This window comes from Ovis canadensis, chromosome 23 (assembly GCF_042477335.2).
Source record: "Ovis canadensis isolate MfBH-ARS-UI-01 breed Bighorn chromosome 23, ARS-UI_OviCan_v2, whole genome shotgun sequence".
In the NCBI taxonomy this organism is placed as follows: Eukaryota; Metazoa; Chordata; class Mammalia; order Artiodactyla; family Bovidae; genus Ovis; species Ovis canadensis.
In genome coordinates, this window is record NC_091267.1 from 74,318,526 (window position 1) to 74,331,738 (window position 13,213).

The 13,213-nt window shown below is 48.4% G+C and overlaps 1 protein-coding gene across 2 annotated transcripts in view; it reads left to right on the plus strand.

Annotated features, from left to right (window-relative positions):
• Positions 1-13,213, plus strand: part of TNFRSF11A (TNF receptor superfamily member 11a) — a 65,324-nt gene that overhangs the window by 41,207 nt on the left and 10,904 nt on the right. Inside the window, exons 6-9 of one of the 2 annotated variants that reach the window (XM_069569123.1) lie at positions 264-355; positions 1,807-1,920; positions 4,572-4,624; positions 6,368-7,094. In XM_069569123.1, coding sequence (XP_069425224.1) covers positions 264-355; positions 1,807-1,920; positions 4,572-4,624; positions 6,368-7,094 — 986 coding nt within the window. The remainder of the gene's footprint in view (positions 1-263; positions 356-1,806; positions 1,921-4,571; positions 4,625-6,367; positions 7,095-13,213) is intronic. The other variant, XM_069569124.1, reaches the window with a different exon arrangement.

A 13,213-nucleotide genomic window follows, 5' to 3' on the forward strand; every position in this document is an offset into this window, starting at 1 on the left:
GGAATCTTCTTTACTAAGCGCACGGGTCTGCTCTCTCGGACCACACTCAGAGCAGATGTTAGCGGTGGCAGGAATCACTTCCGCTTGTCTCTCTGTCCACCTTAGTGTCTGTGGACAGGCACTGGGGGGGCAGACGTCCAGGAAGACCATGGTTCCTCTCCTGAAGAAGCTTGCAGTCTAATGGGGTAGAATCTTTTATAGCTTTTTTTTTTTTTTAAATAAGGATATGAAACCAAAGGACTTACGTGCCTTCCCCTTCACAGCTGTACCATCCTTGGACGGACAGAAGTGCATCACGGAACTGATAAATCAGATGTGGTTTGTAGTCGTCCCCTACCTGCAAGTTCACCGAATGGTATGTTTAATAGGAAAGATTGGGTGGGTGGGTGTGCCTCAGTCTAGTCAGCGCTTGTAGGTTTCTCTCACATTACATGCTGTATCCAAGGCAACCATCTCTCTCTTTTCATCTCATCCTATCCCTGGTCCCTGGAGGAGGGCATAGCAACCCATTCCAGTATCCTTGCCCGGAAACTCCCATGGACAGAGGAGCCTGGCGGGCTACAGTGCATGGGGTCGCAAAGAGTCAGACACGACTGAGCGACTTCACTATCCATGGTCAGCTCAGTATTTCATTTTATCAGTGTTGTAATTCCAGATAGGCTGTTTAGGTGATGATTTTCTACTGTGGAATGGGTAACCAACACTTTATTCATATGTACCCCCCAAAAAAGAAAGAAAATTGAGGTGCAAATATAAATTAAAATGCCCAAATATGGTAAGGTAGTGGTTATCACAGCGGGATATCTGGGAGATTTTGGTCACCAAACAGAGTCAGCAACTTGCTAGAATACAATTACCATTATCTCTGGAACATCTGGAGGATCCAGGCAGCCTTAACGACCGTTTCAGTGACTGACAGAAAGCGGGCAGGTAGTGTGCAAGCTGCTTGCCCAGGTGAGTGAGATGCTGCGGAGGTGGGTCCAGGCATCTCAGCGCAGGAGGAGCTTCCTAATGAGGCAGGAGCACCTTGGCTGCAGAGCTATGTCAGCGAACCCGGACTAAGAAAAGCAAGGCTGTAGCTTGGACATTGTGGCAAACAGGAGGGCATCAAAGGTTCCGGATAAGAAATTACATAGAGCAGCATTTTAAAGAGACCGTTCTGAAGAGGACATTAAAGAAAACCAAGGGAATTTAAAACTGTCTTAAAAAAGACAGAAGGAAAAGCAAGGTCAGAGTCCCAGAAACCAGGCCGTGTAAACCAAGAGTTTATAGTGAAAAGGCAGGAGCATCTCCGTCATCGGGCGGGATGAGCAGAACGGTTGAGTCCACGTTGTGTTGTAGGTGAAGGACCTGAGGCACTTGGCAGGATGGCTGTGGTTCTGTTCGCAGGACCAGCAAAGCCCTGGCACCATGTGGTTATTTGGAAGGAGCTATGATAGGGGCTTCCTCTTGCCTCCAGAGCCCATCCACCTGGAGAGAGTGAAATGTTCTGTAGCTGAGCTAAGATGGAGCCGGATGGTGCGGTGAAGCCGATTAGGGTTGTTCTCAAGTGCAAGCATTTAAAGCTGGTCCTGGGCTGGCCTCTCTGAGCAAAGGCGGTCAGCAGGCTTGGGCTACGTTGTTGATTTCACCCTTTCAAATGGGAGCTTCCTCGACAAACCCATAGCCGCGTTGGGCCCCTTCCTGCTGCTTTCATTCCATTCCAACAGCCTTGATTCCAGAATTTAATTGAAAGGGTTATGCTTTTGAGAAAGAGTGAAAATGAACAGTAGTTAATGCCGTTTTTCTCATTTTCTTCCAACACAGAACCGCAGATTTACTTGCCCAGTCTAATCATCCTGCTCCTCTTCACGTCTGTGGCTTTAGTAGCTGCCGTCATCTTTGGTGTTTACTACAGGAAAAAAGGGAAAGCACTAACAGGTATCGTGTCCATGGTGGGCTTTGAATATGAGTTTTAAAGCAAACTGATGCATTTCTAGGTGTATGCTTTGAAGACACATATATTGCCCTCTGACTGCCTCTTTTGATCTGTTTAAGGTAAAACACGGTTTATATCTAATTTATTGTTCTCTAGCAAAACAAACAAAAATTGTTTATGACTAAGAAATATACTTATTTATCCTAGGTGCAGGAAAGTGATAAATATTGTAAAGATTATGCATATCAGATATACAGGGGTCGCATGCAACCTAGAATACATTTTAAATTACATAATTCAGTAAAACAAAAGCAATATGTTCAGGTAAATGGCAGATGGACAGTTTTGACTGGGGGGTTACCTTGATAGGTGAATTTAAAATTCTGAAAATAGATTGTTTTATATTCAGTAAGATGCAGTTGCTCATTCTTGGATAAATAATCAAATGTCATCTTGTTTATTGGGAATAGTTTTCCACCAAAAAATTGTTTGATAGTATCTTTTAACATCACATCCTGTCTGACTTTTGTACTCCAAAGCTAAAACAGTATAATTTTTAAGAAAGGGTTCAAGACATCACTAGGTTTCCTAAACCTAGTGCCCCTGATTTGTTTAACTTTTGGTTTTATACTGGAGAACAGCCGATTAACAATGTTGTGATAATTACCGGTGGGCAGCAAAGGGGCTCAGCCATACGTGTACATGTAACATGCTGTCTTTTGAAGCACCTGCGGTCTCACCGTCCTTCCCCGTTTTCAGCTGCTTGCTTGTTTATCGCATCCGCCTTTGCTGTGGTTCCATCTGTTCTCCCACAGTCACATCCGTGGACTTCACAAAACCCTGCATATCTATTTCCATTCACATTCCAATACCTAATGTAACCCTGGCAATCAAAAGACTAACAGAAGAGGGAAGATGGTGATGGAAGATGCCAAGCATTGAGCAGAAAGCGAAGGGGAAAAGTTGGACTTCCCTGTTTTACAAGTCTCTTCGCTGTTGACTGTTGTTATTCAATGCAGCTTCACCTCCCCAGCATTGGAAGTGGAGATTTGAATAATGCGTGTTCAGAGATGCTGATGTACTACTGGCTCATCCAGTCATGTTATCACGAGATAAACAGGCTTCTGATGTTCTATTCTTCAGCTTTTGTCTCTTCATAATCTCTTCTGGCTATATCTTACGAATGCCAAGGGCAGTGGGCTGCCAAGCAGTGAGTCGGGATGTATGACTGTCTGCTTCCTCTTCATCCCTTCATTCAATACGCGTTTATTAGTCACCAGGGGCTGGACAGGCACTGGGGTGTCAATACCAAGCAACACAAACAGAGCCCGTGTCCTTATGGAGGAGGCTCCTCAGTGGGCAAGGCAGGCGTTTTGCCCAGAGTGAGGCTGAGTGTGGAAAGGGAGGTACAGGGCCTCAGGTGGCAGAGCTGTTTGTCCAGCTTTGTGGCCAGCCAGGGCCTCCCAGGGGAGCTAAGTTCTGAAGGACAGGTGGGATTGCACTAGCCCAAGGGAAGACGAGAACTGCATCTTCGGGGGGAGCAGGGCGAGCTGGGGGGATTGGAAAGTTAGTGCAGCCGGGGCAGAGAGTGAGAACCAGGGTGAAATGAACCTGGAAAGGGAGGCACATCCTGGTGGCGCAGCCTTGCAGGTGCGAAGGAGCCTGCTCCCATCCTGAGCAGAGGGAAGGAAACCAGTCCTGTGGGGTTAGTACTTGGCTGTTTGACTAATTAAAACAAATTTAGGGGTACAGTAGGCCTGGATTCAGATCCACCAGTAAGGAGGGCTTTTGCAATCCTCCGAGAGAGATTATCATAGGAGTTATCAGTAATCACTGCAGATGGTGATTGCAGTCATGAAATTAAAAGATGCTTACTCCTTGGAAGGAAAGTTGTGACCAACCTAGATAGCATATTGAAAAGCAGAGACATTACTTTGCCAACAAAGGTCCGTCTAGTCAAGGCTATGGTTTTTCCAGTGGTCATGTATGGATGTGAGAGTTGGACTGTGAAGAAGGCTGAGCACCGAAGAATTGATGCTTTTGAACTGTGGTGTTGGAGAAGACTCTTGAGAGTCCCTTGGACTGCAAGGAGATTCAACCAGTCCATCCTAAGGGAGATCAGTCCTGGGTGTTCATTGGAAGGACTGATGTTGAAGCTGAAACTCCAACACTTTGGCCACCTGATGCGAAGAGCTGACTCATTGGAAAAGACCCTGATGATGGGAAAGATTGAAGGCAGGAGGAGAAGGGGATGACAGAGGATGCGATGGTTGGATGGCATCACCGACTCAATGGACATGAATTTGAGTGAACTGGCAGCTGGTGATGGGCAGGGAGGCCTGGCATGCTGCAGTCTGTGGGGTTGCAAAGAGTTGGACATGACTGAGTGACTGAATCGAACTGAAAACTGAACGAAATTTCTGGCCAACCCAATGTTCGGCTTTATAGATCAAAAAGTTCCTTTTTGATAAGAGGAGGAAGATGCCTTCATAGTCTTTAAATTGATTCAGTGTTTTCACTCTCGGGATCTTTTACTCACAGATTTGCAGATGACTGTTTAAAGATAGTATTGAACTGACATAGAGGTCAATAATACTGAATTAGAAATAGGAAATAATAATATGAAGGCCTTATCTTTACTTTGTTTTTCTAGCTAATTTGTGGCACTGGGTCAATGAGGCTTGCGGCCGCCTAAATGGAAATAAGGTAAATTTAGAAGTCTAAAGTGCCTCCCTTAAGTGCTGTTAACAATTCGGGGAAATTCTCTGGAGGCCCAGCGGTTGGGACTCTGTGCTTCCACTGCAGGAAGCTTGGGGTCGATCCCTGGGTGGGGAATTAAGAGCCTACCCGTGGAGTGCGCAGGTGGCTATAGCTATCATTAGTCAAATATTGAGCCAAATGGTGAACGAGTAAGGGGGTGGGGCCTCGCATCCCAGGACCCATCCCGATCCTGAATGCTGTTTTCTTCGCATCTCATTCTGTCTTGTATTGTATTGTCTACATTTCTGTGCCCTTGTATTGTCTACAGTATTATTTTAGTTCCGACCTCTGTGCCGACTGCCCGGGACAGACCCCTAGGAGAGAAGAGCAGTCACATTCCTTTCCTTTGTAGTTATTTCGGTGGCTTTTAATTGGGGTATGACTTCAGCATTGTAGGAGAGACGTGAGAGTAGTGTAAGAAACTTCCACGCGCCCTCCGCTCAGATCCAGCAGCTGCGTGTATTTTCACAGCGCTTTATTATTTGCTCTCCATATGTGTGTCTGGGCTGCCCAGGCGCTGCTAGTGGTAAAGACCCCGCCTGCCAGTGCAGGAGGCTTAGGAGATGCGGGTTAGATCTCTGGGTCAGGAAGATCCCCTGGAGGAGGGCATGGCAACCCGCTGCCGTATTCTTGCCTGGAGAATTCCGTGGACAGAGGAGCCTGGCGGGCCACAGTCCATGGGGTCACAGAGGGTCAGACGCAACTGAGCGGCTGAGCACAGCAGGATGTGTGTCTATGTGCAGGTGTATTTTTTCTCTGGAATCTTTTCAGAGGCAAACACCATGCGCCTCCATCCTTAAGTACGCCCATGAGAGTTTCATCAGAACAAGGACATTCTCTTATGTAATCATAGTACATTTATCACAATCAAAAAACTTAGTAGTGGTACAATACTATTATATAATTTACGTTTGATCTTAAGATTTCCGTAATTATCCCATTATATCCTTTTCAGATCTAGTTTCTTAGGCATTCCGTTGTGTTAGTCGCTCAGTCACGTAACCAGCCAGGTTTCTCTGTCCATGGGTTCTCCAGGCAAGAGTACTGGAGCGGGTTGCCATTCCCTTCTCCAGGGGATCTTCCCAAACTCGGGTCTCCTGCATTGCTGGTGGATTCTTTACTGCCTGAGCCACCACCTAGAGTTCATACTGATTTCTCTAATTCTGGTCCCAGCACTACAGAATTCATTGTAGTCTTTCCTTATCTGTGCTTGAATCTTCCCTTCTTCCGAAGCAGGAAACCCTGTTATTCTCAATATATTTACTCATTTTCTCAATTCCAGAATACACAGACAATAGTTTCAGAATTACTAAGCCATACCACAGCAAAAAGCAAAGCTATTAACTAGAATTCAGTATTTGTTTATGGGTTGTTTTTTTTTTTAATTGAGATTGAGAGCATGGGCAGATCCAGTGTTCTGAAATTCTTGGGTTAGCTCCCCCCCTTGCTTGGATGTAAACACGCTGCCCCCTTGGAAATGCAGTTCGATTCATCTGTTTCTGGTTGGGCTCTATTTGAGGGTTCCCCCCACCCCCTAATCTTCAATAACCCAAATAAAGCGCAGCACTGAGCATTCCATCTGTACTTGTTATGGTGGAAATGATTACCATAAACACCGTTTTCAGCCGCGTTTAGCAGAAGCACGTTCTAACGCTGGTATTAACGCTCTGCCTTCTGAATTTAAATCAGCAGGAGTCCGCAGGCAACAGTTTCAGCTGCACTCACGTGGAGGCCGCCAGCGCCCGCGAAGTCTGTGAGGGTGTCTTCCTGCTGACCCTGGAACAGAAGGTGTTTTCTGAAGACACGTGCTGTCCGGAGGCGGGGGGCGCGTGCGCAGCGGCCTGTCCCCCCCGGGGAGACGCCGAGACGCTCTCCTTGATCAGCGAGATCGAGGGGGACCCCTGCCGGCCGGTGCCCACGGAGGACGAATACACAGACAGGCCCCCCCGGACCGCAGACTCCGTGGTGGTCCTCACCCCGCCTGGAGGCCGGTCGCCCTTCCCCGAGCCCCTGGAGGTGGGCGAGAACGACAGCTTCAGCCAGTGCTTCACGGGGACGGACAGCCTGGGGGGCTCCGAGAGCCCCCGCCTCCCCGCGCCCCCCTGCAGGACTGCGTGGAGGCCCGCGTCCCCCAAGAAGTCCTTGCACGGAGAAGCGGGGGGCGGCCGGTGCCCGCACTGGGCAGCCGGCGCCCGCTCTGCAGTCGGCTGTGCAGGCTGCGGGGACCTGACTGCGGGGGACCCGGCGCCCGGCCTGGAGACCCCCCCGAGTGGACCCTTGCCCCAGTGCGCCTACGGCATGGGCCTCCCGCCCGCAGCAGAGCGGGCCGAGGCGGGGGGCCAGCCCCCGGACGGGGCCGCCGCCGAGCTTCCCGGCCCCGCGAGGGGGGCCCCCGGTGACCAGCCGCCTGCCTCAGGTAAGTGACCGCGGGCTCTCCCTCCGGCACAAAGGCCTGGGCTCGTCCAGGGTCTGCGCGCGAGTCACCCGCCTCCCGGTGAGCAGGGATGCGCAGAGGCAAACAGCCGCTCCTGTTTTCTCCTGGGAAGCCTCTTTGCTGGGTGGGTTTGCGTTCAGTCTGCACGACAGGTTTGTGGGCTGTACCCTCTCTCTCTCCGGACTCTCTCTCTTGATTTACACGTGTCTCGTGCCCTTTTGCCTTCAGGCTCCTCGCGACGGGGTTAGGCCTCAAATCCCAGCATTGAGCCCTGAAGACTGTCGACATTGACCTCAGGACTGGCTGAAGTCAAGGCATTCCCTCAGATTTCTGGATTTGGGTGTTGGTTTGTTTTTTCCTAAAGCAACCTAGGCTTCAAATCCCACCCCACAAAACTCATAAATTTCAGGACAACAAACAAAATTGTCTAGTTAATCCTTGAGGAATTAGTATTTATTGAGGGTAGTTTGTTGATTCGGGACTAAATTCATGAGGCAGTGGCTTGCCTGGAGAATCCCAGGGTCGGGGGAGCCTGGTGGGCTGCCGACTATGGGGTCGCACAGTCAGACACGACTAAAGCGACTTAGCAGCAGCAGCAGCAGCTGTCCTTTGATACTTTTTACAAGAAGCCTCTTTTGTAGTCACTGCATAGGATGCATTTATGGAACCAAGAGGATGGTTTTACAATTTAAAATCATGACCGAGATTTATTGCTGCACCACTGCTTGAGCACAAATGACCCACCAATGGTAATATTATAGCTTCTTTCTGCGAAGGTAAGACACCCTCTGTTTTATTGTGCAGTTACAAGGAACTTTGTCACTGACTCTGAGGGCTTCTTCTGGCTCTGGAGATTATTTGCTGTATTATGGGAAGCAGGGAGGTCAGGGATCTCTTCCAGAAATTTCTAAAAGCTCTAGACACTCTTGCCAGAAAAATAAATATATGAAAAGTGAAGTGAAAGTGTTAGTTGCTCAGTCCTGTCTGACCCTTTGCAACCCCATGGACTGTAGTCCTCCAGGCTCCTCTGTCTGTGGAATTCTCCAGGCAAGAATATTGGAGTGGGTTGCTGTTTCCTTCTTCAGGGGATCTTCCCAACCCAGGGATCAAACCCAGGTCTCTCGCACTGCAGGCAGATTCTTTATCATCTGCACCACGAGGGAAGCCCTATGAATATATGAAAGTGTTAGTTGCTCAGTCCTGTCCAACTCTTTGTGAACCCATGGACTGTAGCCTCCCAGGCTCCTCTGTCCATGGGACTCTCCAGGCAAGGATGCTGGAGTGGGTTGCCATGCCCTCCTCCAGGGGACCTTCCCAGAACATCACAGGCAGACTGCTCACCGTCTGAGCCATGTGCACACGCTCTATTTAAAGGGCCTCACAGCCTCCTCCCCTCTGCAAAACCACAAAGCCTAGTCAGGGACACCTTTATTCTGGGATGCTTTTGCTTTCCTGCCTCTTGGTTTAGACCGCCGGCAGCTCTAGCAGCCGATCTCGGAATTGCTTTATAACCATGAGGCAGCTCCATCGGGCCCCGACTGGGGACCGCTTTGTCTCACGCTGGTGATGACTCCTAGCTTATTGAGTAGAAGGGTGAATTTGAATCTGTTTTCCAAGCTTTGCGGTTTGGCTGTACCTACACAGATTCACTGTTGTGTCAATGCTCGATCAGCTCTCAGTCAAACTGAAAGAGGGAGATAAGCTGGGGGCTAGTTTTCAAAGAATCCTGATGTCTTTTTCCTTCCAAAGACCTCAGCTTTCTTTTTTCAAAGATCTTAAGTGATTTCCATATCTAAAAGTTTGGCTCTGTGGTCCCTTTGTGTGGTTCTCTTTCCTTTCTGGAGATGACTTTTCTTTCCACTGGTTGAACACACACACAAAGCGCATGGGGCAGGGGCCAAGTCCCTGATGCTGCTGGGACAGAGCGCTTTCTCAGTTGCTGACGTCACGAAGGTGACGTTGCTGCCGTGTGAAAAACGGACGCAGTTCTAGGAAGAGCAATGTTGGCCAAAGAGAAAGAGATGGTTTTTTTCTTCCTTAGTGTCATGACACCAAAATGGCAGATTTGAACTGTCCTGTGAAGAGTTAAAACTGCCCATCTCTGCTTTTATCCTTTATTTCTCTCCAGCACTAAACATCTAAGCATGGAAAAAAAAAAAATGTGTACCATCCACTAAGTGGTGTTAATTTGCAAGAAGTTTACACTGCTTTTTCTGTCTAAATCTGGTGCTCAGCCATATAAAACATCCGTAGAGCGTTGCCAGCAAGTGGGCCAGATCCATGTTCGCCTGAGGAGCAGCCAGACTGAGTTTTGAGGCTGTGCTGTTGCCTCTATAATTACTTCTACACGAATGGCCTCCCGGTTCCTGGTCCAGATAGCGCTTTCTCACTCTTGCTTTTTTTCTCCTGGCTGTGCCAGGCCTTAGCTGTGGAATGCGGGATCTTTAGCTGTGTCGTTAGTTGGGCCTCCTCCGCCGAGATCATGGAGTCTTAGCCGCTAAACCACCAGGAAGGTCCTCATCAGTGCTGTGCTGTGCTTGGTCATCGCTCAGTCATGTCCAGCTCTTTGTGGCCCCAAGGACTGTAGCCCACCAGCCTCCTCTGTCCATGGGGATTCTCCAGGCAAAAACACTGGTATGGGTTGCCATGCCCTCCTCCCGGGGATCTTCCCGACCCAGGGACCAAAGCCAGGTCTCCCACATTGCAGGTGGGTTCTTTACTGTCTGAGCCACCAGAGAAGCCCATTATTACTTAAAAAAGAAAGAAAGAAAGAAAGAAAATTCATTTGCCTGTTCCAGGTCTTAGTTGTGGCTTATGGGATCTAGCTCCCTAACCATGGGTCAAACCTGGGCCCCCCACATTGGGAGCAAGGCGTCTTAGCCATTGGACCACCAGGGAAGTGCTTCTTTACTGCTTTTTTAAAATTGTCATGATTTATGTTCTATAAAAATGTGTGAAAGAGGATGATGCTTGGGTAAAAGTTATGAGTGGGCTTAATCCTAAAAGGCAGCATCTTCCCAGGACTTGAGGGAGGTGACCTTGAGGGAGGTGACCTTTTTATTGGCTTTTGGATTTATACGTGTGAGGATTTAAAATGAAAAAAAAAAAAACAAAAACTTGCAACCAAATCAAGTGGTTTGTGCAGAAATGACAGGCCTGGACACTTCCTCAGTAGGAAAAGTACCTTCTTGGCACCCAACTTTTGCAGACGATGATAGCTCTTCAAACAGCTCCATAAGCATACCTTTCAAAAATAACACCCGATGGTAAGTCTATTTTAGTCATGTTACGACTCTTAAAGAGCAGGGAGGATTATCAGCCAAAACCAGTGGAGGGGGAAAAGACACTGGGGTCGAAGTTTATGTAACCATGCCCTAATTTACGCCTTAAAGTCTCCTGATGACGTGATGCTGGTTACCTTGCTGACAAGCTCTTTCACCTAAGTTTGGAGGATTCTGTCTAGAAAATCATTCCATGTGCAGGAAAGAACGGCTTCTGGTGATGCAGGCGTCACCAGTTGGCCAGTGACTTGATTCTGGCTCCTGAGGTGACATAATTGGTTCGGACACTTCTGAGCTGGAGAGAGGTGTTTCTTCACGGGGCTCACAACGATTCTTCATGAGCACACTTAACGATTCTTCATGAGCACCAGCTACACGATTCTCTATCGAGTCTTCACTGAGGTTCTCCTGAGACATGGAGACTTGGAAAAGCTGGGAAGTAGGGATGGGCGCCAGGGAGTGGAGAACACAAAAAGAATCAGTAATCTGAGAAAGCGCAGGCCCCTCTCTAGTGGGCACCCCGCAGGCCCCTTTGCCGGCTCGCCCACCTCCGCCTGGCCCCTTTGGCAGGAACCTCTCCCCTTCCTGCTTGTGCCCACACACTTCCCTTCGTGTGGCCGCCTCATCCCTGCCCTGTCCCCTTTCCAGAGCACCCAGTGCCTCTTGACCTTGAAGTCCCTGCTCAGGTTGTGTCCGACTCTTTGTGACCCCATGGACTGTAGCCCCCTGGCTCCTCTGTCCACGGTTTTCCCGGCAAGAAGACCAGACTGGGTTGCCATTTCCTCCTCCAGGGGATCTTCCAGACCCAAGGACTGAACTCAAGTCTCTTGCACCTCCTGCACTGCAGGCAGATTCTTTAGCACTGAGCCGCCGGGGAAGCTCAAATGCTGCTTCCTAAACGAGGGAAACTCCCCATCTGTGCCCCCAGCAGCCCCTAGTAACAACCCCTGGCATCCTTCTCACCCAGCCCAGGATACCCACATCTCTAACAACAGCCATCTCGAGGCAGCCACGGCCAGTTAGTTGGTAGGAGTTGCCGGGACCGTCACCACGCCTGGCCTTCCTGGTCTCTCCCAAGGCAGCTTACTCGCTGGATAAATGAATGCCTGTCCATGAGCTCACTCACTCACTCGTCCAGTCATGAATAACTAGAGGAATGAGAACCGTAGCTCCAGTTTGTCCCCTGACTTCCTCTCAGCCCCCCACATCTCCCGTCTGTCCTGGGGCTTGGGGGCTAGGCAGGGGATGGCAGGACGGCCACTAGCTGTCCTGGGCAAGCTCGGTTGTCCTGGCGGAGGAGGCAGACGTGGCAGGAGTAAGGATGCTGGTCCATCCGAGCGGCACAGACACCCCCAGGCCTGGAGCCCGAGACACAGGAGGGTGAGGGCCCCGCCCGACTCCTGGTCCCCCTTCCAGGCCTCCCATCCCTGGGCCCACCCTGTCCTGAAACGACTGTTTTTGACCATCCACTTCCATCCTGTGAGACAGATAAGGTCTTTTTACCCCAATTTTCTTCCCATTTCTCCCCTCCCCTCAAGCAAAGAACAGTCCTCTGTTTCTGGCGTGCTTCTCTTTCCTGCTGAAATGCCATCCACTGACTTGTATTGATGTTGGAAAGTGAAAAGTGTGAGTCACTCAGTCATGTCCAACTTTTTTGCGACCCTATGGACTGCAGCCCACCAGGCTCCTCTGTCCATGGAATTGTCCAGGCAAGAATACTGGAGTGGGTTGCCACTCCCTTCTCCAGGGGATCGTCCCCACCTGGGGACTGAACCTGGGTCTCCTTCATTGCAGGCAGAGTCTTTGCTGTCTGGGCACCAGGGAAACTTTGTTTACCTGAGCCATATGTTTGACTTTTAGCCAAGTATTATAGGAGCAGGCATTAGCTCAAGGACTCTATAAGTTAAAAATACTTGATAGTTCAGTTATTTGGTAATAAAATTCAGCATTCACTGGTGCTAAAAGTCAATGCATTATTTCAAAATTTATGAAAATTTTGTTCACTATATACTTTCATTTAGCCCTGCTTGCCTTCTTTCTGTTCTAATGGGGCTCATTTTGGAAAAGGTTTCGTTTATAAGCCATTCTAAGTAATTTTCAAGCATGATTCAGAATGGAACTATTAAATCCTGCTTCCCTTCCCGTATCATCATAGACCCAGTTTCTCCCAAATGCCTGAAACAGATCTTGCATTTCCATAAAAAGGAAAATCACATGAGAAGCATATGGGTTAAATATAAAATATGTTTTTAAAAAATTCCAGAAGAACCCAATATAGCTTGGGTAATTTGAGTGTATTTGTGTATATTTTTAGTTCTTTTCCTTGGAAGAAAATCTACATGACAATTAGGTGATAATATTTGCTATAGTTCTTGTGATTTAATATTCATACATCATGCATTTTAAACAACATAATAAGCCTTTGAGGAGACAAGTGTGCATTACCTTGCTTTAAAATGTAAATTCTGTCAGGGATTGGGTTCTTACAAGGAAGCTTATTCTCTCTGCCTGAGAAATAGTGATTCCATGGAGCTTGCTATGCAAGACAGGGGGTTCACAAAGTATAGAATCTTTCTGGTCGTGATAAGACTCTTCATTTCTTCATTGTTTCTGTTGACTTAAAATGCTATTTTTAACTTTCTCAAGTGACCTGAAATCTTTTCTAGCTAAGTCACATTAAATATTAACGTTAAGCCAACCAACCCATTTTAAATGTTAGAAACTTCAGATTTTCCAATTCAATGAACGCCCTCAAGACTTCCCTGGGTAGTCCAGTGGTTAAGACTCCATGCTTCCAATGCAGGGGGCTGGGGCTCAGTC